The sequence below is a fragment of the Sebastes fasciatus genome, chromosome 10 (assembly GCF_043250625.1).
Source record: "Sebastes fasciatus isolate fSebFas1 chromosome 10, fSebFas1.pri, whole genome shotgun sequence".
Classification (NCBI taxonomy): Eukaryota; Metazoa; Chordata; class Actinopteri; order Perciformes; family Sebastidae; genus Sebastes; species Sebastes fasciatus.
The window spans coordinates 30,396,438-30,420,191 of NC_133804.1; the positions used below are offsets into that span (position 1 = coordinate 30,396,438).

The window sequence follows — 23,754 nt, forward strand, 5'->3', positions numbered from 1 at the left end:
AGATTATAGATGTAAATAACTATGTAAAATAAATTGAGAATAGCTTTGCAGTATCATACACATTTTATAGCATTTAATTATGTAATTCAGATAAGCATTTCTTTTTGACATGACTGAGAGATCTGCACAATATTTCTAATGTCCTTGTACATTTGTACCTGAGCAAATGGCAAATAAAAGTCTCAAATAACTGAATTAACAGTACATATTTTGCAAATTTTTTAATTTTACAGTTTTGTAGACCGGGAAAAATATTATAATGTATTCTGTAAATAAAAGGGAATTGCTCGGGACTTTAACGATCAGGACTGCTATAACATGAGCTGTAGCTGGATATGCTACATTTATTATTATTATTATTATTATTATTAATAATATTATTATTACTACAGTACCATTAGTAGTAGTAGTAGTACCATATTTCCTGTCTGGATGAATATACAGTAGGTTTATCTTTTCTTAGTAGTACTAGTGGTGTTGTTGTAGGTGCAGTAGGTATAGTAGGAGTTTTGGTAGTGAATTAAATGAATCATTATATTGATTAATTTTTTGTTACATCACAATTTGGTGTTTCGCCACTTTCTCTGAATAGGATTTTGAGTGGGTCGTATGAGAAACAAGAGTACAGAGGTTATCTACATTCAACACCAACACCAGCTCATGTTAAACATTTTATAAGCCTCCCATTATTGTTGCCATTGTGTGACCACTATTACACTTACCGCCGTTTCTATATGGCTCTGGGAATGATTGCCCAGCATCAGCTGGGAATATCTGTCTGCATTGCATAAGTGTTGCACTTCCACCTCTCCCTGTGTGTAATTACTGTGGTTGTAAGGAGGTTAACGGCAGCGGTGCAATAGGCCAACTGCTAGTCCAGGCCCTTGATAAGAGCTCTCACCATAACACTTAACGCAACGTACAGCAGATTGTAGTGTCACACACATTATTAGCTGCAGTACAGCGGTAATAACTGCAACATGTCAGATGGGTTTGTTTATGTCTGAATCTCTCTGTCTGTACTCTCTTGTCTGCCGAGCGGTGTGTGGAGGGAATGGAAGACATCCCTGTGGCCTGCTAGCACCCTCAGTGTGTGTAGGCGCTTGGTTGCTTCTTAGAGACTTTGTTGTTTCAGGTAGGAGGAGTGTATAAACAGGGTTGCTCAGGTTTCGTGCTGCAAACTGGAAAAATTTGCGTATTTCATTCATTTCAGGAGAGGTCAACAAGAGTTTCGATGTGAATGGTTCTGTCAGGGTTCATCCACACATCATCACTGTGACGAGGTCATATTCATGCGTCTCATGAAAAAGAACATATGTAACCCTGCAGGCTCCTTCTTTTTTTGTTTGTTGTGTTTGCCCCTCAGATGCTTCAGGATGCACACACAAGGACACGTGTGCGTCGGTCCGCACACATAAAAAAAAACACACACACAAACCCCATCTCCAGTGAGGAGAACTTTTTGAGTGGCAGGTTGGTGGAATGGCGGTCTCTGATTGTGGTGATAATGGAATCCTTGTGTCATTGCAGATAGTGCCTCAGGAAATGGCAGAGAATTGCTTCTGGATCAAAGTCAAAGAAGAGAAGTTTGAGAATCCTGACCTATTTGCTCAGCTCTCCCTCTGCTTCTCCTCGCAGAGCAAAGGTAAGGAGGCGTCATCTCTCTTCAACCCCGTCCTTAATTAATCTACACACACATGCTTCATTTAGCCTCTGAGGCAATAGATGCCAAGCCACTTTCATCTTGTGACACTTTTAAGAAGCCATTTTTTCTCACTGAAATGTTAATTATCTTAAAACCAAACACTTTTCCCACTGGATCTCAACACCATCTATGTGTGCTCTCAAGTCAAATATCTGTGCCAATTAGAGACACCCATGCACCCTTTGCTGCAGTGTTTGTTATGTGTTTGTGGCTGCACGCTCTTTGTACCCATTGAGTAGTTTCAGATCAGTGTTTTTGTGTGTGTGCACGACGTGGATGTGCACCGACTTGAACTTGCACGTATATGTGTGAACCGAGAGCAGTTCTGCTTGGTTTGCTTCTTGCCTTTTCCAGTCCAGTAGGCCAATCCTCCGTCGGGGAAGACGGGAGGTTTTTGTGAAGGAAGCTCTGGGAGTTTTCTTGTCCCGGCCAGTTTGTTTCTCAGATACACAACCAGGCTACCTAACATGCTGATGAATAACACAAGCAGTACAGAGCAAGTTTGTTTTTTTGTATGGAAAAAGGGTGTGTGAAGGCACTTGATGTATTCCTCCCTTGGCAATTTGAGTGTTTTTCCACTTATTTGACAGTGTGTGTGTGTGTAGTACACCCCTCTAATTCCAGCAGCAGTGGGAGGGGAGAAGTCAGAGCTCTGTCAAGCGCAGAGCAGTCAAATCTGAGCTCTGTCAGGGTGTGTGGACATAACTATACAGAATCCTCCAACTTTGCCCATATCCCCACCGTCTGTTTGGACACCAGTCAGCCCGCCAGCAGCTTCTTTGCTCCGTCTTTCTCACAGCCTCCAGGTCTACAAACTAGACTTGACTCTCTTTTGTTCTGTGAAATAAATAGCAATTTTGCCTCAGCTGCCGCGAGGTGCTTTACCGGCATCATACAGATGGAAGGAGCCGTTGTTGTGAGGCTTAATGAAGTTGCAGGGATAGGCCTCTCTCGCCTTTCTCCACGAGGATATCTGCCAGACATTTTATGTTTCAACTCGTGCTCTGACATTTCATTCGGAGTAATTGAGTCGGACATTTTTGACACCTTTGCAATAGAGTGGTGCAGGAATGAGTCCCTAAAACCTGGAAATGAGTTAGCATTTTACCATTTCCGGTTCCCTCGTCTCGAAGTCAATGGGATTTTTTGAATGGGTTTTTAGTTAGATGCCTGAAATAAGGTCTGTGGTTAACACAAGCTTAATAAGTTTTAACGTTTTTATATCATATATTTAGGGCAGGGCAACATATCGATATAATATTGATATCATGATACAAGACTAGATATCGTCTGAGATATTTTATATTAAAATATCGTGATATGGCATAAATGTTTTTACTGGTTTTAAAGGCTGCGTTAAAGAAATGTGATGTAATTGATGTAATTTTCAAACACAAAGAAACAGAGCTTGCCACAGAGCTTATTTTCTGCAATAAATAAATAAAAAAAGCCATTGTCTTTTTGTCGAGGGAACCCGTGTGATTCTTATTTCCGAGTTGGCCTACAAAAAAACCTGCACCACTCTATACTTATTTAATAATTTAAATTTTCATTCTGATATTTGATTTTTATTGCGGGAGATACATTTAATATTTAGTGTTAGTAAATCAGCATGTTTGCAGAGCACACCTGCTATAAAACACACCTTCAGATAGATTCTTGAAATTAAATACGACTTACCATTCGGGGAATAAAGACACATGGCTTTAATTCAGCTTTAAATGTCCTTTTAAATTCTTTATTAAATTCACTTTCTCACCCACTGGGGTTTTATAAAAAAAGCTCTATAGATAGTCCATGTTCCCGCTGGCAGGGTAGGAATTCATGATCCAGCATTTCCCCTGGGAGTTACCTTTGCTGGATCCCTATCAATTACCCCCGCAGCGACTTCACTGAATCAGCTCTTTTCGCTCTATTGTTGAAAGAGAACATGATTTGCTCATGAATGAAAAATGCTGTTTAATGTTTGATATCCCCCCCCCCCCCCCACCCCACCTCGTCATAGAAGTTGAAAGTCAATGAGAAGGGCTTTGATGTAGATGGTATTGCAAAAAAAAAAGGTGCTAGATGGGATCTTTCCTAAAATGAGATAGTAGTTCATTTGTTTTTCCTCTTTCCTCTGTTACATGATTCATGCGGTATCATCTTTCAAACGCATGCCGTCTGAGGATATGTAACAATAAGTGTGCTTGAGCATTAAACATTTTGTCGAAAAGATCCCCGCCTTATATATCCGCTTTGAATCTGACCTATTTGGGTAGCGAGTCCTCCTTCATCTCAAGTCAAACTGGTTAACTGGGATTGGTTGTAGTTTAAAGCGGTGTCGGAGGATCAGGTGGAGAGACGGAGTGTTGCAAGATTAATTCCCGAGGTCTTGTACTCTCATTGTAACCTCTCATTGTAACCGCGGACCATAAATCCTTTGTGCTGATTTGACAAACAAGTCACTGGTGAAAACCGACTTCATTTGTCTGCGATATTGCCCCCGTTTTTTTTTACAACACACACATACACACACTTGTTGTTTTCTTTCCTATGCTTCTTTGTGGTACTTTCCATCTTTGCCACATCTTAGACGTGGATATTTATAAGTAAAGCACACTTCGGGGGACTAGTGTATCGTGAAAGATGAGGCAAGCAGGTGTAAATGCCTTCCCTGCAGAGCTGCCCTCAGAAAATGGTGCAAAAAGGCGTCTGTTAACTCCACGTTCCTTGGGATTCTTGCTTGTTACTTGCATTGTTGAAGAACAACACTTTAGCAGTAAAATAAAAAAATAAATAAAAGAATCACTTTAACAGCCCCCAATTTTCAGATGCTTATTGCACTCAGAGGCCTCTAAAACAACTGAGAATGCAAGACTGTCATCTCCCCTGCTGCTTTTATGAGTCTCACTGTTTAATGAGTTTTTCCAAGAAAAGGAAATGATAATCGAGAGGGATTTCAACCTCAGCTTCAATCTTCTAAAAGTGCCTTTGTATTTTTTTTTTCGTTGTCATTTATTATGTGATGGTTCTTTGGCCTGATTAAAAATTCAACATGTATGTCAGTTATTGGGTCTGAGGGCCATCGACATGACACTGATCACACTGGCAGCATCAATTTGTATCTCACTTCGTGGCGGCAGAGGAAACCACACGTTTTAAAGTAACCAATTTAACCGTCCATCTACAGTAAATCACAGATCGAAGACACTGGACATGTCCATTATAACAACTGTATGTAACCAACAATGTCCGTTGCATTTAACAAAGTAGCTCTGCAGAATACAATGGATATTTACAAGAGGCAGTTTAGGTAATTATTTTCTAGGACTGTCCATCGATTAAGATATTTAATCGCAATTAATCGCATGATTGTCCATAGTTAAGTGCGATTAATTCCAAATTAATCACACATCTTTTATCGGTTCAAAATGTACCTTGGAGGGAGATTTGTCAAGTAATACTCTTATCAACATGGGAGTGGGCAAATATGCTTGATTCATGCAAATTTATTTATATATTTATTGCTGGAAATCAATTAACAACACACAATAATTACAAATATTGTCCAGAAACCCTCACAGGTACTGCATTTAGCATAACATATATGCTCAAATCATAACATGGAAACTACAGCCCAACAGGTGACAACAGCTGTCAGTGTGTCAGTGTGCTGACAATGACTTGACTTGCCCCAAAACTGCATGTGATTATCATAAAGTGGGCATGTCTGTAAAGGGGAGACTCGTGGGTACCCAGAGAACCCATTTACATTCACATATCTTGAGGTCAGAGGTCAAGGGACCCCTTTGAAAATGGCCATGACAGTTTTTCCTCACCAAAATTTTGCGTAAATTTGGAGCGTTATTTAGCCTCCTTCTCGACAAACATACCTAACAAGTCACGGTTGGTACCAATGGATTCCTTAGGTTTTCTAGTTGATGTCAGTATCTTCACTGCTACAACCTAAAAATCGTAAGTTGCATTAATGCATTAAAGAAATGAATGGCAATAAAACTAATTAGTGTTATTATTGCGTTTTCACATATATAAAATAAGTAATAATGTTGCTGCTGTGCTGATATACCATTAAAGACAGTGATTCATCCTTCCAGTTTAAGCTAATGAAACCCTGTTGCAGTAAAAATGAGAACGAAGCCTTTTTGTTAATTTAAAGTACACCTCAGTGATACATCTTGTTTTCAGCTGTTAACGTGGTTCTGTAGCTGCTATACAGTGAGCATTAATCCTCTTTGTAATTCTAATATTTATATATTACGTGCTGCATGGAGTTCTCGTGTGGGAAAATGTAGCAGCCTTTCTCCTGCGAGTTGAAAATGTGTTGCACTTAAAGCTGCACCTCAGTCACGGATGTCAAGGCAGGTACATCACAAAGCACTTGATGGTGCCGAAGGTTAAAACCTTTGGCACCATCAAGTGCTTTGTGATCGGAAAATTGTTACCACCCACGCATAGAGCTGAGCGATCTGTTATCAGAGACACGCCTCTCTATTTGCTCTCGCTCACCACCCTGGCTTTTCACAACTTTTGAACTTATGTACCAGACATTAAATAGACACTGTAGATCAACCTGGCCACGTCAGTTATTTTATTTCACATTAAAACAGTTTTTGTTCCCCTTTTGCTTTCTCTCTCTTGTCCTTTCCCCCCTTTTCTACCTCTGCTTGACTGTATCGGCGTCTCTCTCTTTCTTTACCCTCTCCGCCATTGACTTGCCTCTCTCTTTTTTCTTTTACCCTCATCTCCCCTCAGTGCGCTTTATCAATCAGTGGGTTGTGCCTTTGTATGGCTCTTGGGATCAAATCAGATTCACTTCGGGATTGAATGTGTGTAGCCATGGCCTGCTGCATTTGAAAGGCAATTCATTCAGCTGGAACTTTGCAGTTCAATTTGAAACAAGATTGATGTTGGCAAACTTCACACCCCCTTTCTTCCAAAATGTTTCCTCCATTGCACGCACCAATTGCTGACGGACAAAGGGCATATGCCACTTTGTAATGCCGATGTCGAGGCTTTTCAGCAGAAACAACACAATGAAAGGAGGAAGGGCACTCAACAACAACTGAAATCCCTGAGTGCACTGTATATTTCAACTTTGGCAATATTAAGTAAATATTAAACCACTACTGATGATGTCACTGTGAGGTGAATTCATATATTCAGGGGCTGCAGTCATGTCGTAAACATGAATATATCCCAACATCTAAGGTTTCATCAAGGGGGTTGTTGATGTTGTGTAGCCCAGTAAATGAATACACTTTTGAAAGTCAATGACACTCATACTTCTGCAGAGAGACACAGAGGCCTAATGAAGATGTATGTACGTCCTGAAGGAGGAATCAGAGGGCTGCATCCTACCCCTCTGAGCAGGGTCATTGGGACTTTCTTTCCCAGCATGCCTCGGTGTTAATGATGGCGAGGCAACTAATGAACATGCTTAGCCAAGTGCTTGTGGTGAATATGACCGGAGGGGACGGGAGAAGTGTTACCAAACCAAACAGCACCTTTTGGAAATAAATCAAAAAATTGGTCGAGAGAAAGAAAGAGAAAGAAAGAGAGGAATCGATGGTGTTAAATGGTGTAGTAGTGAATATCAAGGGAGTTCTGCTGAGAGAATCTCGCACATCATGTTTTACTGATGTCTATTTTATTTATTACTGCAACTTTTTAACTGTTTAATGTGATCGTTTAACTAGGGCTGCCTCCTCTTAGTCAATCAGACCACTGGTTCCCAAACTCTTTCACATCAAGGACCCGTACATTTACAGAAACTAGAACACAGAGCCCATTTGATACGATTTTTGTCCCCCATCGGATATCATTTTTGCTTTTAGATGTTTTATTACAGAAAGTGCATGAAACCCATGACCAAAATAGACATATATTCTGTCATTGTGTTACATAGGGATGGTATTATAGTGACAATAAATGATTCCCCTTTTTTGGGGAGCCCCTGGAAGACTACTGGATTAGTCGACTAATTGGCCATTTTGGTCGGGGTTGTTTTATGCTTTTGTCATGTTGAATGACTTATTTCTTCTAGTTATTAAGAAACTTATGAGCACATCTGTGTTGCTGTGGTGGTGTGTGATTCTTTGTGGAAAAACTCAGATCTGTTAATTAAATCAACTAATCGATTAGTCGACCAAATCGTATGAGTGTTTGTCAAGTAAGAATTTCTTTGGTCGAGGCCAGCCCTGCTTTTGACTTTTAACACTTTATTTTATTTTGTCACCACACCATCATGTTCTGTTCTGCTGTGCCTGTAAAGGTCAGCCCTGGAAAGGTAACTTGGTTAAAACCTTACTACAAGAGATGGCTGCAGTCATCCACCCCCTCATCACATGGGATTTGATCAAATCCCTCAGGAGTTCTCCTCACTCTGACACCCATTTTCCTTTACCTCTGTCCTTACAACTCACAACCCACGCACACACACACACACACACACACACACACACACACACACACACACACACACACACACACACACACACACACACACACACACACACACACATCCTCCCCCCACTGAGCCAATGTGGTGTGCGACACCAGCAGATTCTCAATCCTTGCTACAAAGCCCCAGCAGCAGGGCGGTAATGACCCTGCCACAACAGCAGTAATGATGGAATCAGTGGGGGGTTTAGCTGGCTCTCTGACTCTCCCTAATAAGTCCCCTAATAACTCTGTTAACATCAGGGCTGACCCGGCCACCAGATCAAACACACTCACGCATGGTCGGCCACCCCACATGACACTCGCCAACCTCTCAGTCAGGCAAGAAAACTGTTGCTGACCAGCACACTGTGCTCTCGGGGCCCTTACAGTGTATGTTCAATACAAGTCTACGATACAAGTTTTGGCTCACAGAACACAGTAGCAACAATAAGTGTCACTCAACATATTTTAATCCTGTTAAGCTGTATTCACTCACTAACAATACGTCTTGTTGATAGAAACCTTTGAAAAGCTTGTTGCTCTTGAAAAATATATCCCAAGACTGCTGTTGGAGCTCTGCCTCCTCAGATAGTCGCAATGTAATAAAGGCTTTTGTCTAATGAGTTTAAGCTCAACTCAAGACACTGCAGCCCACTGTGGAATAGTCTGCCTTGTATTAATAGCGTGTGTACAACGATAAGCTTTTGATACGTTGTATGTCAAAGTGTTGGGAAGTCGGGCTCGATGGTTTTCCTCGTGTCCCCGGAGAGCAAGGCTGTTTATTACTGATTCCGTTAATTGAGAGGAGGGAGCGTTCGCCAAGGCGGCTTCCTCCGCGTCTTTATCCTCGGCTTTTCTTCTCCTGACATCGCTCCCTTTCTCTGCTCTTATCTCATGTTTCTCTGCTTGCTTCTGAAATCATCTCTTTGGACCTGACAGTGTCCATCTGGAGTCAGGGCCAGCCCAGTAAAAAACAACCCCCCCTCCTTCTCATTGTTTAACAGCCTCCGTCTCCCACAAACACGATCACAGTTGGCATTTTACCACATACTCATTTTGTAAACTGTCATCAGTGTCTGTGAGTGGAGAGATGCTTCCCTTTGGTGAATTGTGTAGATGACCCAAGACCTTTTACTCACACCAGTAAATCATGCACTCTGGATTAAATGTCCTTTATTACTAGAAGCAAACCAAAGAGGATATTATCCCATTTTGGAAAAAGAGAGGCCTCAATTGGTTCCATGTTCCTCATTTTAGAAGATAGGACATTAATTGCTGGCACAGGCAGGAGACATTTGTCTCACTAAAACACAAAACACCCTGATGTTCATTCCTCTCTGTTTGGGGCAGCCAGCCCACTCTGAATATCTCAGGGTCAGCCCTTTTTCCTTGCTCATCCCTGCACATTTTTAATATATCACATATGAATGGAAATTAGGCCCTTAAATATTAATGACATGTAATTGGTTTATTGTAGGAGACTATATTATGTGCGTGTGCATCTGTGTCGGTGAGAGGGGAGGGAGAGCGAGCGAGAGCGATTTCCTCTCATTCCTACTTCATATTACCTCGCTGTGATGTCCCACTGATTTTAATCTTCTCTTCTCAGATGAGAGCCATTCTGGCTATCACAGTGCACTTTAACTTTAGCCCTCTGAATATTAGCTTTCCTTGATACCTGCCGCTTACAGCCTTCCGAGTCTTACACCCTGCTAACTTTTATGTGCCTTCAGGTACACCGTAATGTTCATCAAAATCTGTCTCTTCAAAAATAAATATCCCCTGTGCATCTAAATATTTTATTTCTTTCTCTGCTTGCTGGAAAATCTCATCTAACACGTTTGGGATATTTCAATCTGTCTGTGTTGTCTTTTTAATCTAATTCTCCACTGGCCCTCAAAGTATATATTTGTTTCTCAGTTTGTCTTGTTACTTATCAAATATATATTTAAGTACTTATTCATTTCTCTCACATTATTTTTGTATTAGTTTCTTCCTATTGCACAAGCGTTTTCTGCATCTTCCTCTTACTGGGAATGTTTTCTACACCTATTCCCTTTTCAAACCCAAATTAGCACGTATTTGCAGGTTTTTTAAAAACGGGAAAACAAGCTAAAAATAGGTGATAAATCCTGTCCCATTGTGAGTATGCCGTACTGTTGCATTGGGCTTTTTTTTTTCCTGGTGTGTCACGTTTGACATCACAGACATGCTGGCCGGCACCGGAAGCAGGGTTACTAAACAGTGAAAATGTTTCAGTGGTTACTTATTTTATTACTTATTCAGTCTCGCTTTCAAACTGTCAAACCAGAGCTGGTAATTGTTGGAACAGTGGAAAGAATAACCAAGATGGTTTTGATGAGTTTTATTTTGTTTTTGTCAAGTTTAAATGGAATGTATTTTACCACGATCAGCGAGATAAAATTACTCTTTCGAAGGTTCTACATGTTTCCATCATTGCCGATCGGAGCTGGAGCTGATAAATACCGTGAAGACTGCAGAGTCATTTGTCCCGGGAATGAATGCCGATCGTAACCTTTCCCACTGAAGGCCAAATCCAGATGTTAGTGGGTTTTCTGTTCAGTGGAAAGAGCTTTAGACAACCCATATACCAAGGTACACGTGTGTTTCGTATACTGAATACAGATACATTTCGAGCAAGGACACTGAGACAAAAAACTCCGGGAAGTGACTCAAACAAAATCACCCTGAGTACCCAGGAGAAGTTCCTGAACTTCATCCTGAATTTATTAACTAAAAACATAATTCATTTTGATAGCTAAATGTTAAACTTCCATTTATTTTTGAGGCCTTGCATATTGTGTTTGTGCTTTCACATCAAGACCTTGACCATGTCCCCTCACCATTTCCATTACATGGCATTTACCAGAATTACCATATTTGTTATATCATGCATAATAACAACCATCCTCTTCCCACCACCATAGAAAATATGAACCTGTATCTAATATATTCAAGTGATATTTGGTTTTAAAAAACAAAAGGGAGGATGTGTTCAGTTTGTGCGTGCTTTTGTGTGTGTGTGTGTGTCATCCTCTCGTAAGTATTTAGTGTCTGCGTGCCTGCCTAATTGAGTGATAGGATGCTTATTAACAATGGGACTTGCGTTTAAAACGAGGACAATGTCAGCGCTGTCACTGGAGCTTTTCACATGGAAAAGCCCCGGCGGAGCTTCATTAACTCACCCCCATGATCCCAGACAGCAGCGTATGGAGTGCATATCTAATCCAGCTCAGAAGTATGAGTAGAAGAGCAGTGGGTTTTTATAGGGCATGCTCGATGTGCGATGGTTCACTGTTCGCTGTGTGGACATTTCTGAGTCATGCATGAGAGGGATGGAAAGTTTGTAAAAGTTTTTAGTGCCATGTTGCCATAGACTGTATAAAAAATGTGGACATAGTTACAGTGACGTCACCCATATGCTTGTGGACTGCTGAATTGAAGCCTTGAGTCTTGGTTATTTGCAATCAGGAGTGACTATTTTAGTCCTTTTCAGTGTGTAACTATTTATAGAAAATGGTTAAAATCTAAAGCTATGTCACTAATTAGAGATATAGATTTTCTATTGCTCTGATTTCTTCCCACATTTCTATAGTGGCAGAGTGTTTTAGTGACACTCAACAAGCAACTTATACAGCTTTGTTTTCACTCTTCTTGTCAGGTATTAATTTCAGGGGCGGATAGCTTTTCTTCTACTTAAGCAATGGTTGGTATCTTTTTCCTCTGTAAGGCCTGTAGACCCGGTTTGTTTTTCAAGCTGTTACAACTCAACCACCCGCTGTATTTCATAATCTCTTCTTAAATGAGATCGAACACAAACTCTGTTGGCCACGCAGTTAACAGAATTCATCAGTTGTAATTGCAAATGTTTTACAAGTATCTCAATTTTACAGTTCTCGTCTAACTCCGACCTCTCCAAATGTGCCGAGGATCCGGCTCCATGTTGACTGATGATTTCCATACAGATTAAAAAAAAGAAAAAGGTGTCTCCACTGGCTAACACAATGCCTGACAGTACACAGTAGCCCGCTGAGTTTGCTACATGGCATTAAGTTTAATTTGTCTTTGGTGGAATTGGTTTGTGACTACTAGTGGGCCAGGGGGGGCGACACTCCGCAGCCAATCTGGCTGGAAAGGGACAAGAGAAGAGACGGAGGATACCGGGGGGAAAGAGAACAACCGTGATGTCACATACAGGACGGGTAAACAAACAAGAGTCCTGCGTGTTCAAGATGGTGCCTGCTTGAATATAAACAATCATGACTTCTCCACGGCGAGGTAAATTACCGCACGGACAGAAAAGGTTGAGATGAGGCAAAGGGAGAGTGAGGTAGACAGATCAGTCTGATTACAGAGTGGGATCAACAGTCACCTGAAAAAGAAAAAGAAAACAACAAAAAGCAGAGTGACACATAAGGGGAAATTGTTAAAGCTGGGACACTCAAAATATAAAACTTAACGACCTTTTTCTGGCTGTTTTAGTCTGCTTTTGTAGATTTAGATTTATTGCTGTTTTTGCATAATATGCTCGGAGATAAAACATGTTATTCAAAAGCTAATAAAGCATACTAATAGGCTTCAGTGATTCTGAGACAGCTAACTTAGCACTATGCTAATGCATCTCCTTCTTGTATGATTTTTGTCCTGAATATTTCATTACTGAAGTAACTCCAGCTTTGCACCAGACGTCTAAGTGCCATTTGGCATTTTGGGGTGTCTTTGTTCATAAACAGTATAATATTTCTATCTGCAAACAAGCAGAATGAGGCAGTCCTTTTTATGTTTTTGTCGAGGTTTCAGTCATTTTATTTTATGTACAGCAGTAACGGCAGTTTACAAACTGTGGGGAATAAATAGTGGATGAGTCTGATAGTCAGTGCGACCAATAATACAACACAATGAGTTTTAAAACCAAAAGTGTTGAAACTAAAATAGAGAAAGGAAGGATTCAGTCCAATAATGTACGAGGAAATTAATGTTGAGTTAAGACGTGTCACTTGTGAATATCCAGTTTGACAGAAACGATATCTTTTAAAGCTCCTCTCCTGGAGACTGAGCACCACCTCAGCATGGAAGACACATAAACTATCCATCGCACTTTTCCCTTCAGGATACACATATTTGTACAGTTAGCCTTTTCTTTTATTTATTTTTCCTTTCTAGTGCTTCCTTCCCCCTCCTCCCACCCGATCCCTTTCTGTACTCTTCACCGTCTTTCCCTCCCTGTCATCTCCCTTGAACTTAAAGTCAGTATCTTCCCCTCTTTTTTTTCCTCTTATCATTGTCTTGCCACAGTATCCACAGCATACATATTTTACACCCGTCTCTATTTCATTGTCTGTATGAATGTTTGTCTCTTTTTCTGTTTACCATCTCGGTATCAGCTTTTGAATCTGCTCTTTTTTTTTTTTTTTTTTTGAAAAGTAAAAGAAATGAAAGTTTCTCTTCACTTATAGATCCACTGCCCTGAATTCTTAAACAAGGACGGATGGCAAAAAATAACTTTTCAAAGCTCCCGATAATGAATCCGCTCATCTTACAAGCATGTATGGTTATTTTTGAACAGCTTTATTTTTATTTTCCATATGTGATACTTCCTTTTGTCTGTCTTCTTGAAGCCTCCTCTGAAGAAGATGAATGGTGAAATGATCATTTAAAATGTGACGTGTTAAATGGAGAGAACAAGGCATACGGATACTGTTTTTATGCAGGAGAAATTATAGATAAATGTGTTATTTATTGTTGCAATGCAGGAGCCTTGAGGGGGGAGACTTTCTCTGAATTGCAGCATTTGCAGATTGTTTCTTTCTTTGTCTTCTTCTTTTGACCATGTTTTATTAAACACACAGTATACTGTTGAAACAGTGCAGAAAAAAACTAAAGCTGTGCTGTGATAAATGTGCGGAGGATGGAACGACTCTGCTGTAAGTGTGAACCATTATTTTAATGTTGTTTTTTGCCTCGTTGTTTGCCTTTGGTCTGGTCTTTTACCGTATAAACAAACTGAAAATTCCCAAACTCTGAGGTTGCCTGGGCCTGCTGAGAAGCCACACTCACACTTAGCCATGTTAAGCTTCAGGTCTTTCGGTGGTGTTGCACCGTTATTGCACTTTTGCTCCACCCACACACGCAAGCAAGTGGAAACTACATCAGTAACACTTCAGGGTAGAGGCAGGGCCATGGGAATTTTGCATTTGCTTTTACTGTATACATAAGCACACTGAAGGCAGCTGTAATGCTACGCCAAATCAAGCACATTTCCCTGAAACATTCACTCAGCTGACATTAAAACACACAGTAGGCAGGCAACCCACTGAACGATGTATTCCAGCAGGTATTTCATCATCACCACTTTCTGTCCAGACCCTTTGACCCCAGTTGCTCATCGCTAGATGAGGGCTGACGGATGTCAAGTCCACGGATAAATGTTTCGCTTCATGGAAAGTACAGGTCCAGCCGTGGTTGGAAACTGTTAAGTAGGGATAGCCGGTGGTTTTAAAGACTAGACAGATTTCTTTGACTGTGTGGATTTGCATTAAGGTGTTTCTGCTCTCCTGGTCTTTCTTTTCACCTTTCCAACTCTCTTCCAATCCGTCTCTGGCTGAGGTAAAGCAGCTTATTAACCTTTCTGAGGCCACAGGCATCCCCGGGATGGAGAGACACCGCAGACGTACTGTGTAAGACAAATTAACCTTAGAGGATTGATACGCCTTGATTTTAATTTTAATCACACTAAGCAGCGAAACGCATTGGATATTTTATGTCTGATGTGAATGTGATGAACACATTACAATTTTGTATTAAAGTTCAGCCGTACTGAAATGGAGATTTCAGCTGGAAGAATGATGATGTGAATGTTTCCTACCTTTTGCATACAATGTCAATCCACACTTCTGTATGGATCACACACATTATTATACAGATTATTTATTATTCATATTTCTGTATCATGTTGAGTTAAATTACAACTCCTCCCGTGTGCCAAGCGTGTAGGATTGCTACTGTACAGTGGCCAAGCGCAAATTGCCCTCTCTAGAGCCAGTTGTTAAGATTAGAGTGCTTAAAGTGTGTGTGTACGTGGGAAGTGAGTGGTGAAGTGCGCGAGAGGAAGGGAGCGAGTAACGTTATCGACTCCGGCCCATCAGGAAAAGTTAATAAAGTTTGGTTTGTCCGTTCTGGGCTGCTGTTGAAACATGGCGGTGCAACATCGCATGTGAAGGACCCGCTTCCTATGTAGATATAAACGGCTCATTCTAAAGTAACGGAAACACAACAATTCTTATTTTTCAGGTGATTATACACCAAAGAAAACCTACTTATTAATATTATATTCCATTTCTGCTAATAGATCCCACTAAATATTACACACTGGTCCTTTAACTGTACTGTAGTTTGCTGCTGCTGTTACTGAGACACACCTCTCCTGATACCCTCTGCGAGTGATGACCCCTCTTAGTCGCCACTCCACAGATGTGGTTTAAAAAAAAGATTACAATATAGCACAACATTAACCAACAACAAAACTGACTATGCAGTTGTACATGCATTCACCTTCATTTCCATATTGGTATTCTATTCTCTCACCTGTGCCAATTGATGTGGGGCAGTTTCTTCCAAGGAAATGCTATACATCTTTTACAAATATGCTACAGCTGTATGTATAATTGACTATCTGTAATTGGTTGTGTGAAAGAAACCCTGCAATGCAATTAGAGGAACCGCAGTGAGGGTGAAAGCTTGTGAAAGACAGGTGCATCAGGGTTACCTTGTAGCCCATTACTCTGCCCCTGATATTGGTGGTCCACCCTCTAGGAAGGTGCTTCCAGAACAAAAAACAAAGCGTCTCACAATACTATACATGAGCCAGAGCTAGGTTTTGTCAATGTTTCCTTAGCTTTGCCTAGTTTTAATGGATGCAGTAGGCAACAGACTGTAATGAGCGCCGATAACAGGTGGACAAGAGGGCCAGTGAAAATACTCCGGGGTTAATTGTTTGTGTGTCACGGCTGTAGTTTGCTTCACTTTACTGGCATTAGCCAAAGCTAGCACAGTGGTGGAGGCAGAGGCCTGTGCCAGGATGTGATGAGCTAGCGGTGTAATGGATGACTAAGCAGGGCACACTGGCCACTCGGGCCCACGAATCCCTCTGTACATCTGAGGCCGGGTTTGTTCATTAAAGGTGTGGGAGACGGTTTGACCTCAGGCGAGTCTCGAGCGACCCCACTCTCTGTAAATGCTTCATTAGCTTTGCTTTCCCCATACTGGACTGCCTCGCTTAATCTGCGCTTCTACTCGCTCCACCTAAGTTGTGTACATAGTGTGTTTGTGTGTGTGTGTGTGTGTGTGTGTGTGTGCTGGTGCGTGCACGTTATTTGTATGTGTGTTAATGAGGGCTCCTGGTGGTGTGTAATTAACACAACAGCAAATGTCCCCAAAGGGTAAGATTAACGTTGAACACATTAGACACAATGGAGCCCGGGAGAGACTTTTTTTTTTTTTTTTTTTTGGCAATTAAATGTTTTGTGTGTGTGTGTCTGTGTAAGTCAGACCATAACTCATGTTTGCATAACTGTATTGCTGCCACTTCTGTCTCTCAGACGCACACACACAAGAACACACGCCCAGACAAAGCCAGCAGTCCCTCTGGATTTGCGGGCTCCTCACATACAGGCTGGCAGGATTCTGTCTGCCTTCCTCTCCCGGCCGCCTCCTCCACACAACCTGGTCCAACAAAGATAAACACATGCTGGGTAGATTATTAGAGAAGTACCAAGGGCCCCACAGCAGAGCAGCCAGTGCACCATTGTGCTCCGAACGTGGTGGTACCTTGTAGAATCCGATGCAGTCACCCCCGGGGTGTTCTGATACATACTTAGACACAGGTGGGCGCTGATACCAGCATGAGAGCTACAACAGACTCCAATGACATTTCATTGTCAAAAGAAACTCCCAGCACATTGTTTTTCCACTAATGGCGTTTGGTGGTGGTTTAGATGCTCTCGCAGCTTGTCGGGTAGGAATGTTAAAAAGGACAGTTGTTTACAGATGTATTATACAGCTACCTTTTCTTAATCCGGCGCTTACAAAACACACCCTGGACTGCTCAGGGATTTCTATGGTGTTAAGTAAAGTAGTTTTATTTTAAACCGCACAATGTACCAAGTGACAGAGGTAATTGTGAATGGCCTTCACTGACTAAGCACCCATAATGGCAATCTCCCTCTGCCTTGACACATTTTACCTGCTCTAGTGACCTTGTTGGACCAAAAAGCTTCTACAGCAAGCCTCAGCCAGAAAGACATAAATACGCTTTTATGCATCTGCCTGCGAGTGTGTTGCCAAAGCAACAAATTATCACCAGAAAAATATCTTCTATTTTAACATGATTCCTAGGGTGTGTGTGTTCGTGATTGTTCGGTGTGTGCTTGCCTGCTTGTGTATGTTTGTGTATGGGTAGTGTAGGCGCTACGAGTTGGCTCTTGTGTCCAGGAAACAGTTGAGGTAATGATAAGAGATAATCTTGTTGAGTTTACACCGTGCTGCTGTGTAACCGAGTGTTACTGTTGTTCCTCAGTGACGCATCGGTTCTAAGAGAGAGGGAGGATTTAGGTAAAAGGATATAGAACTGCTTGTCATAAAGCAAGACGAGCTCTAATGTAGGGATTTCTTTCTTTCTTTGAACATTTCTCATATTTTTGTTACAAGTAACTAGTTATGTCTTGCATATAGCTACTTTTTTCATGCATTCATTGCAATTACTTACTTAATTTTAGGGCTGTCAATCGATTGAAATATTAAATCTCGATTAATCTCATGATTGTACATAGTTAATCGCGATTAATTGCAAAAAAAACCCCTCTTTTTAGCTGTTCAAAATGTACCTTGAAGGGAGATTTGTCAAGTATTTAATATTCTTATCAACACAGGATTGGGCAAATTTGCTTGCTTTATGGAAACGTATGTATATATTTATTAATGGAAATCTCTTAACAACATAAAACAATGACAGATATTATCCAGAAACCCTCACAGGTACTGCATTTAGCATAAAACATATGCTCAAATCATAACATGGCAAACTGCAGCCCAACAGGCAACAACAGCTGTCAGTGTGCTGACTTGACTATGACTTGCCCCAAACTGCATGTGATTATCATAAAGTGGGCATGTCTGTAAAGGGGAGACTCGTGGGTACCCAGAGAACCCATTTTCATTCACATATCTTGAGGTCAGAGGTCAAGGGACCCCTTTGAAAATGGCCATGCCAGTTGTTGCTCACCAACATTTTGTGTAAGTCTGGAGTTATTTAGCCTCCTTTGCAACAAGCTCATATGACATGGTTGGTACCAATGGATTCCTTAGGTTTTCTTATTTCATATGATACCTGTATCTTCACTCTAGCTTAAAAACTGTGTCCGCTACAACCTAAAAATCGCAAGTTACGTTAAAACAAATTTGCGTTAACATATAATTATCGCATTAACTTTGACAGCCTTATTTCATTTATGTATATACTTTGGTTTAAATGCTTTTTGTTCTAAACATCATGCCTCCAAAGCTTTATTGAATTGAGTGTAAAAGGAGAATATGCAAGAGCAGGGGGAGGATGTGTGAAAGAGGGAGCACGAGAAAAGAAAGAAAATAGAAAGCTATGGGGATGAGAAGAGAGACATAGAAGGTGCGCACATGAAAGAGATGTTTTAAGAAGTAGTATTATTTGAGATGAAGGGAGTGATAGAGGGAGAAGGATGTGATAACTACACCGGCGGAGGCTGTTATTGCTGCTAAGGAAAATGATAACATTTCTCAGTAGAGGATTTGTGCATACAGCACCACACTTGTGTCAACTTTATTGGATCAGGAGTGAGCGGTGAGATTTCTAAATTATCTTCTTTCACTGGCAACACAACATGACTCTTATTACACCGCTATTTTGTTGATTTCATTGAGATATGTCTGGGGAAACAGTTGGATTTTTTCAATTAGCCACAGGTTAATTGACAGAAGTAAGTTTATAATGGACACACGTGCACTCAATTTAGTTTCACTGTGACACATGTATGGCCAGAAATACACACTTGGATATACGCACACTGGCCTCGACCGGCTGCCTGCACTAGTATCATTGTTCTGTCTGTTGTAATTAAGAAAAACACGCCGTCAAACCAACAATCAACATTGGTTCACTGGCGTCTGAGTTTTTTCCTCTGCTGAATGTAGCTTGATGTCAGTGTCCTCCAGCGCAGAGTAAATAAGCCCCAATTAATGTGACGCATTGCCACCAGAAAATATGAATAGCTCTTTGCTAGCAGTACCACAATTCAAAGTCTCTAAAGCGGTTAATTGCTGATCAGGGCTGGCAGGTCAAGGGTATTTAGCTACTTTCCAACAATCATCGCTAAACAAGCTGCCAGACCTGGAGGAAATATATTCCCGCTCTCTGGTGCTAAACCGAGTCAGCAGCACACTCTCTGTCACCTGCAACATGTGAACTCGTTATCCGACAGCTCTTTGGGAAAAGAGCGCCGTAAACATGCGAGGAGAGGTGTTGATGTTTATTTAGCCCAGCAGGGAAAGTGTTAAGGTGTCAGCGATTGATGGTAAAAATAATGCCAAATACCTATCACAAGTATCAAGAGACCAAGTCAGCTTTTCTCACATTTCCTGGAAAAAAGCAACAAATTAATGGCTTTAATTTATGACGATATTAAACTAGTTTAAAAAAAAAAAAAAAGCAGTATTTGCCCTTGTGAAGCGAGCAAATGTTTGGTAGTTTTTATTTGATCATAACGATTTTTTTTTTTTTACAAAGTTTGAAATTGATCATAAAATATAATGAAATGACCGATCTTTCAAACGCCAATTTATAGGGACACATTGAGTTTATGACATAATTATAATAATTTAATATGTATTTATCTGAAATGACTTGCAGGAGGTAGAGTTGTGTGACTTAGATAGACAACCATAAACTTAAAGCCAGTACAATTTCTCTGTTAGACTCACTCTTGGTGAGCATTTAAACAGTAAATGTCAACTAATAATCAAATTAAACTCAACAATGTTCACCTCTTCAGTATTAAATACTCTTTTGTCTAGCAAGTTGCTTTAGTCTGCATTGTTATTGACTAGTTCTGTTTTTTTTCTAATCATTCTTGAGAATATTTCATCTTGAAACATGAACTGAATAAAAAAGGATTTATTATAAGTACATCAGAAAATGTAGACCCCAACAAAGCTTTAGGTTGTATTATAATATTTGACCTGGTGATGATATATGTCATCATATCCTTCATTCCCTGTCCACTTCAAGTGAAGCATATCAGTCATTCTCATGCCATAGTCCTTGCTTTGCCTCTAATAATACTTTATACAGGTTACCTGTCATCATTCTACATGAGGTGCCGTCATCACAGAGTCTTTCTGCCAGTAGGGGGCACTGTGATACAGGCCAACGACTGAGGCCTCCCTGAGGTTTGAATCTGTGGAAAGTGGAGGGAAGTACACATCCTCTCACAGACTCATCGGGGTTTTGGAAATCATAGACATATCTAATACAAGCCAACACAACATAACCCCCATCAAAATTTCATCAGATCACACAGTGAGGGGTTTCTATATGTTGAGACAGAGACCGATCTGGATGTTTGAACTGTGCCAACCCAGAATCGATGTGAACTCGTTTTTCTGAAGGAGTGCCAAAAATATTAACTTTATCATGTTTCATTTCCCAGAGGAGTAAGTGTATTTCAATACCGCGGTCAATCTGGTTTTTATCAGGTAATAGTTTGTGTCAAGACCAGTTGAACCTTTTTTCTCTCCTTGTGTCCTCAAGAATTTAGTGTTTTGGCAAATGTTCTTCGCTTTGCTTTATGTGCGGAGACAGCTTAGAAAAACAGTTAGCTGACGGAAAGGCCAAACTGTTCCTTAAAAATGTAGTGTTTGGATCTTGAAATGTTGAAAGGTTACGTGACACATAGAGCTAGGTTAAGAAAACTATGTTATCAGCAACACAGGAAGATTTATTATTTTGGAAAATAACTTTTTTTCCCCACACAATATATTTTTAACGTGTTGTTGTAGTATGTAATGCACGTGATTGATGGCCATAAGAACATTTTTGTTTTGTTTATTCTTCACATGTATGTCTTACTGAAGCCTAATCTTGTAATATAGGTAGCTATCATACAGGCTGTGGGCACTCAACTGTGCATTGATTGCCTCTTGAAATATATTGGCTCCCAGTACCAGCATAGAGAGCCTATATGGTCTGTGCAGCTGAATAGTAACCCCATGGAAAGATAGTCCTTGAATATTTCATAACAAGCCAAGTGAAAATATATTCATAGGACAAGATGCATTAACTATTGATAGCATCCAAAACAATTCAACAGGATCATGCCTTGTTAATATCAATGTGTCATTTCAGTAATCTTCAGTCAGCCTTTTTAGACTATTGGAATCTGACATTAGGTCTGTATTTTTTATATCACTGTGCCTTTCTAATAATAATCAAAGCCAGTATTTTGGCACTGATTATTCCGTCATATATATACCATGCAACATTCATGCTATTTTTTATTTATTCACTCTGCACCTGATGTCTAGTACTCATTTAACTGCTCCTTACACATGGGCCTTGCAGTCAGGCTGGTAACAAGTCTGCACATGTAATTGTCCTCCTTTATTCAACATGCATAAGATCTTATAATAATTGCGTGAATATTTTACAGTGTTGTTATTTATTAGCATTCGGTTGTTGTCTCTTTAAAGAATTGTGACACTTAAAGATACTGAACGTGATATTTTGCAGTTGACAAATCAATTTGTTAAAACTCTCTGGTGGTCATACTATGTAATAATAGACACTGTTCCTAAATTACCTCAAACCTAGTTCGCCATTTATGTACTGCAATTTTGTGTTACCTGTCGGCTGACATATGCAGCAATATCGATATATCTAGAGTAAAATAATATTGTCGTCTAGCGCTACTAGGATCGCCACAAAAAAGTGTGCAAGGATGTTGCAATAACTTAAAGCCTCTACACACCGGGGGCTTTTTTGTCGTGCAATTAATTCAGACGTCAATATATATTTTCAAACTGGTGTCATGAATACTTTCAATATTAGATGGCGAAACAAGGTTGATTTTCTGAGCTTTGGCACCACGAATTAAGGCATCAACCAATCACGTTGTGTGGAACGGGTTGAGCTGAGCCATTATTTATGAAACAACAATACAGAGGCTCCGTAGTCCGAACAAGGACGACAACCTTTATTACTCTTTTCAACCTTGACAAAGGCAGCGCAGACCAGATCCACTCCTTCTTTTCAAACCTTTCACAATAAAAGCCCTAGACATATAATATATACGTGGGCGAGCATTTTACATTTTTCATGTTGTTTATTCGTCACGCCCCCGGTGTGTAAAGACCTTTTATAAAGAACAACAACAAAAATGGAAAAGAAACTTGTGGCTATGTTGACACTGAACTTGAACATGAACTTTCATGCTGCACTGCATGTTTATGGTCTTTAGAAAACAGACGTTGAGAGCGGGAATTCGGCTGCTGTTACCTTGGGTTATCAATGCAATCTTCATCTGACACCTGCTCTGGTCTGAACATCTGCAGCTTTTGTTGTGACATAACATCTTTCATTGGTTTGTCAGGTTAATCCAGTTTGTAAAGTTTGTTGAAGCATTCATATTGCATACATAAAAAAAAACTTCTCTAAATTAATATCTTAGTATAATTTCATAAAGCTAATGAGGGTCAAATATTCTCGTGGGTGGATCACATCATTGCCTTTTGTTGTCTACTGAGCATATTGATTCAACGATGTTGAATTCGATATCCAGAGCATTAAGATAGCAGCAAACAACTATTCGTTATGTAAAGATATAGAGGAGTAATGTCTACCTGAGCAGAGAATGAAGTCACTCTCCCGCTGTGTGTGTTGTAATCCAAATTACTCCTTGCTTTGGGCCGGGTCGTGCATGTTTGTGAGCGTGCCCCACTGGCTCGCTCACAGCTGCTGCTCTGCACTGCTCTCATACGGCGGTTACAGCTGATAACGCCGTCCCAACCGACGGCGTAGTCGTGGAAGCGTAGCATTCACCCTCTGGTTCACCCTCAGGTAAACACTGTTAGCTCTCTCAGCACTGTTGCAGGGCTGATCTATGACATCTCGTTAGCACCACTGGCTACTTTAAGACATTATGTAGTCCTAATTTATATAGTCAGAATATGTAATTACAATCTCTCACATTTTAGCTATAAACTACAGGTGATTTTTCTAATTTTTCCCAAAAACCTTGTCTCTCCTAACCTGTTACCATAGACAGAGCACCCTGGGAAAGACAAACTCCAAAGGTGTGGATCATTTTACAATATGGTTACCAAGGCTTCTGGTGGGATTTCCAATTAAGATGCAATCTGTTATCTGTTCAGATGACTAATAAGCACAACAAAGCCATGGAGGGGACCCCCTGGAATTCATATCAGACCACTTGAAATAACCATCAAGCCCTCTATCTGATGCACTGCCAATACCTGCTCACTTTCCCAATTAAAACCCCAGG

General features: G+C 40.5%; 1 protein-coding gene across 5 annotated transcripts in view; it reads left to right on the forward strand.

Annotated features, from left to right (window-relative positions):
- diaph2 (diaphanous-related formin 2) overlaps positions 1 to 23,754 on the forward strand; it is a 449,753-nt gene that overhangs the window by 165,424 nt on the left and 260,575 nt on the right. For all 5 annotated transcript variants that reach the window (XM_074649328.1, XM_074649329.1, XM_074649331.1 and 2 more), the window contains one exon: positions 1,531 to 1,645. In XM_074649328.1, coding sequence (XP_074505429.1) covers positions 1,531 to 1,645 — 115 coding nt within the window. The remainder of the gene's footprint in view (positions 1 to 1,530; positions 1,646 to 23,754) is intronic.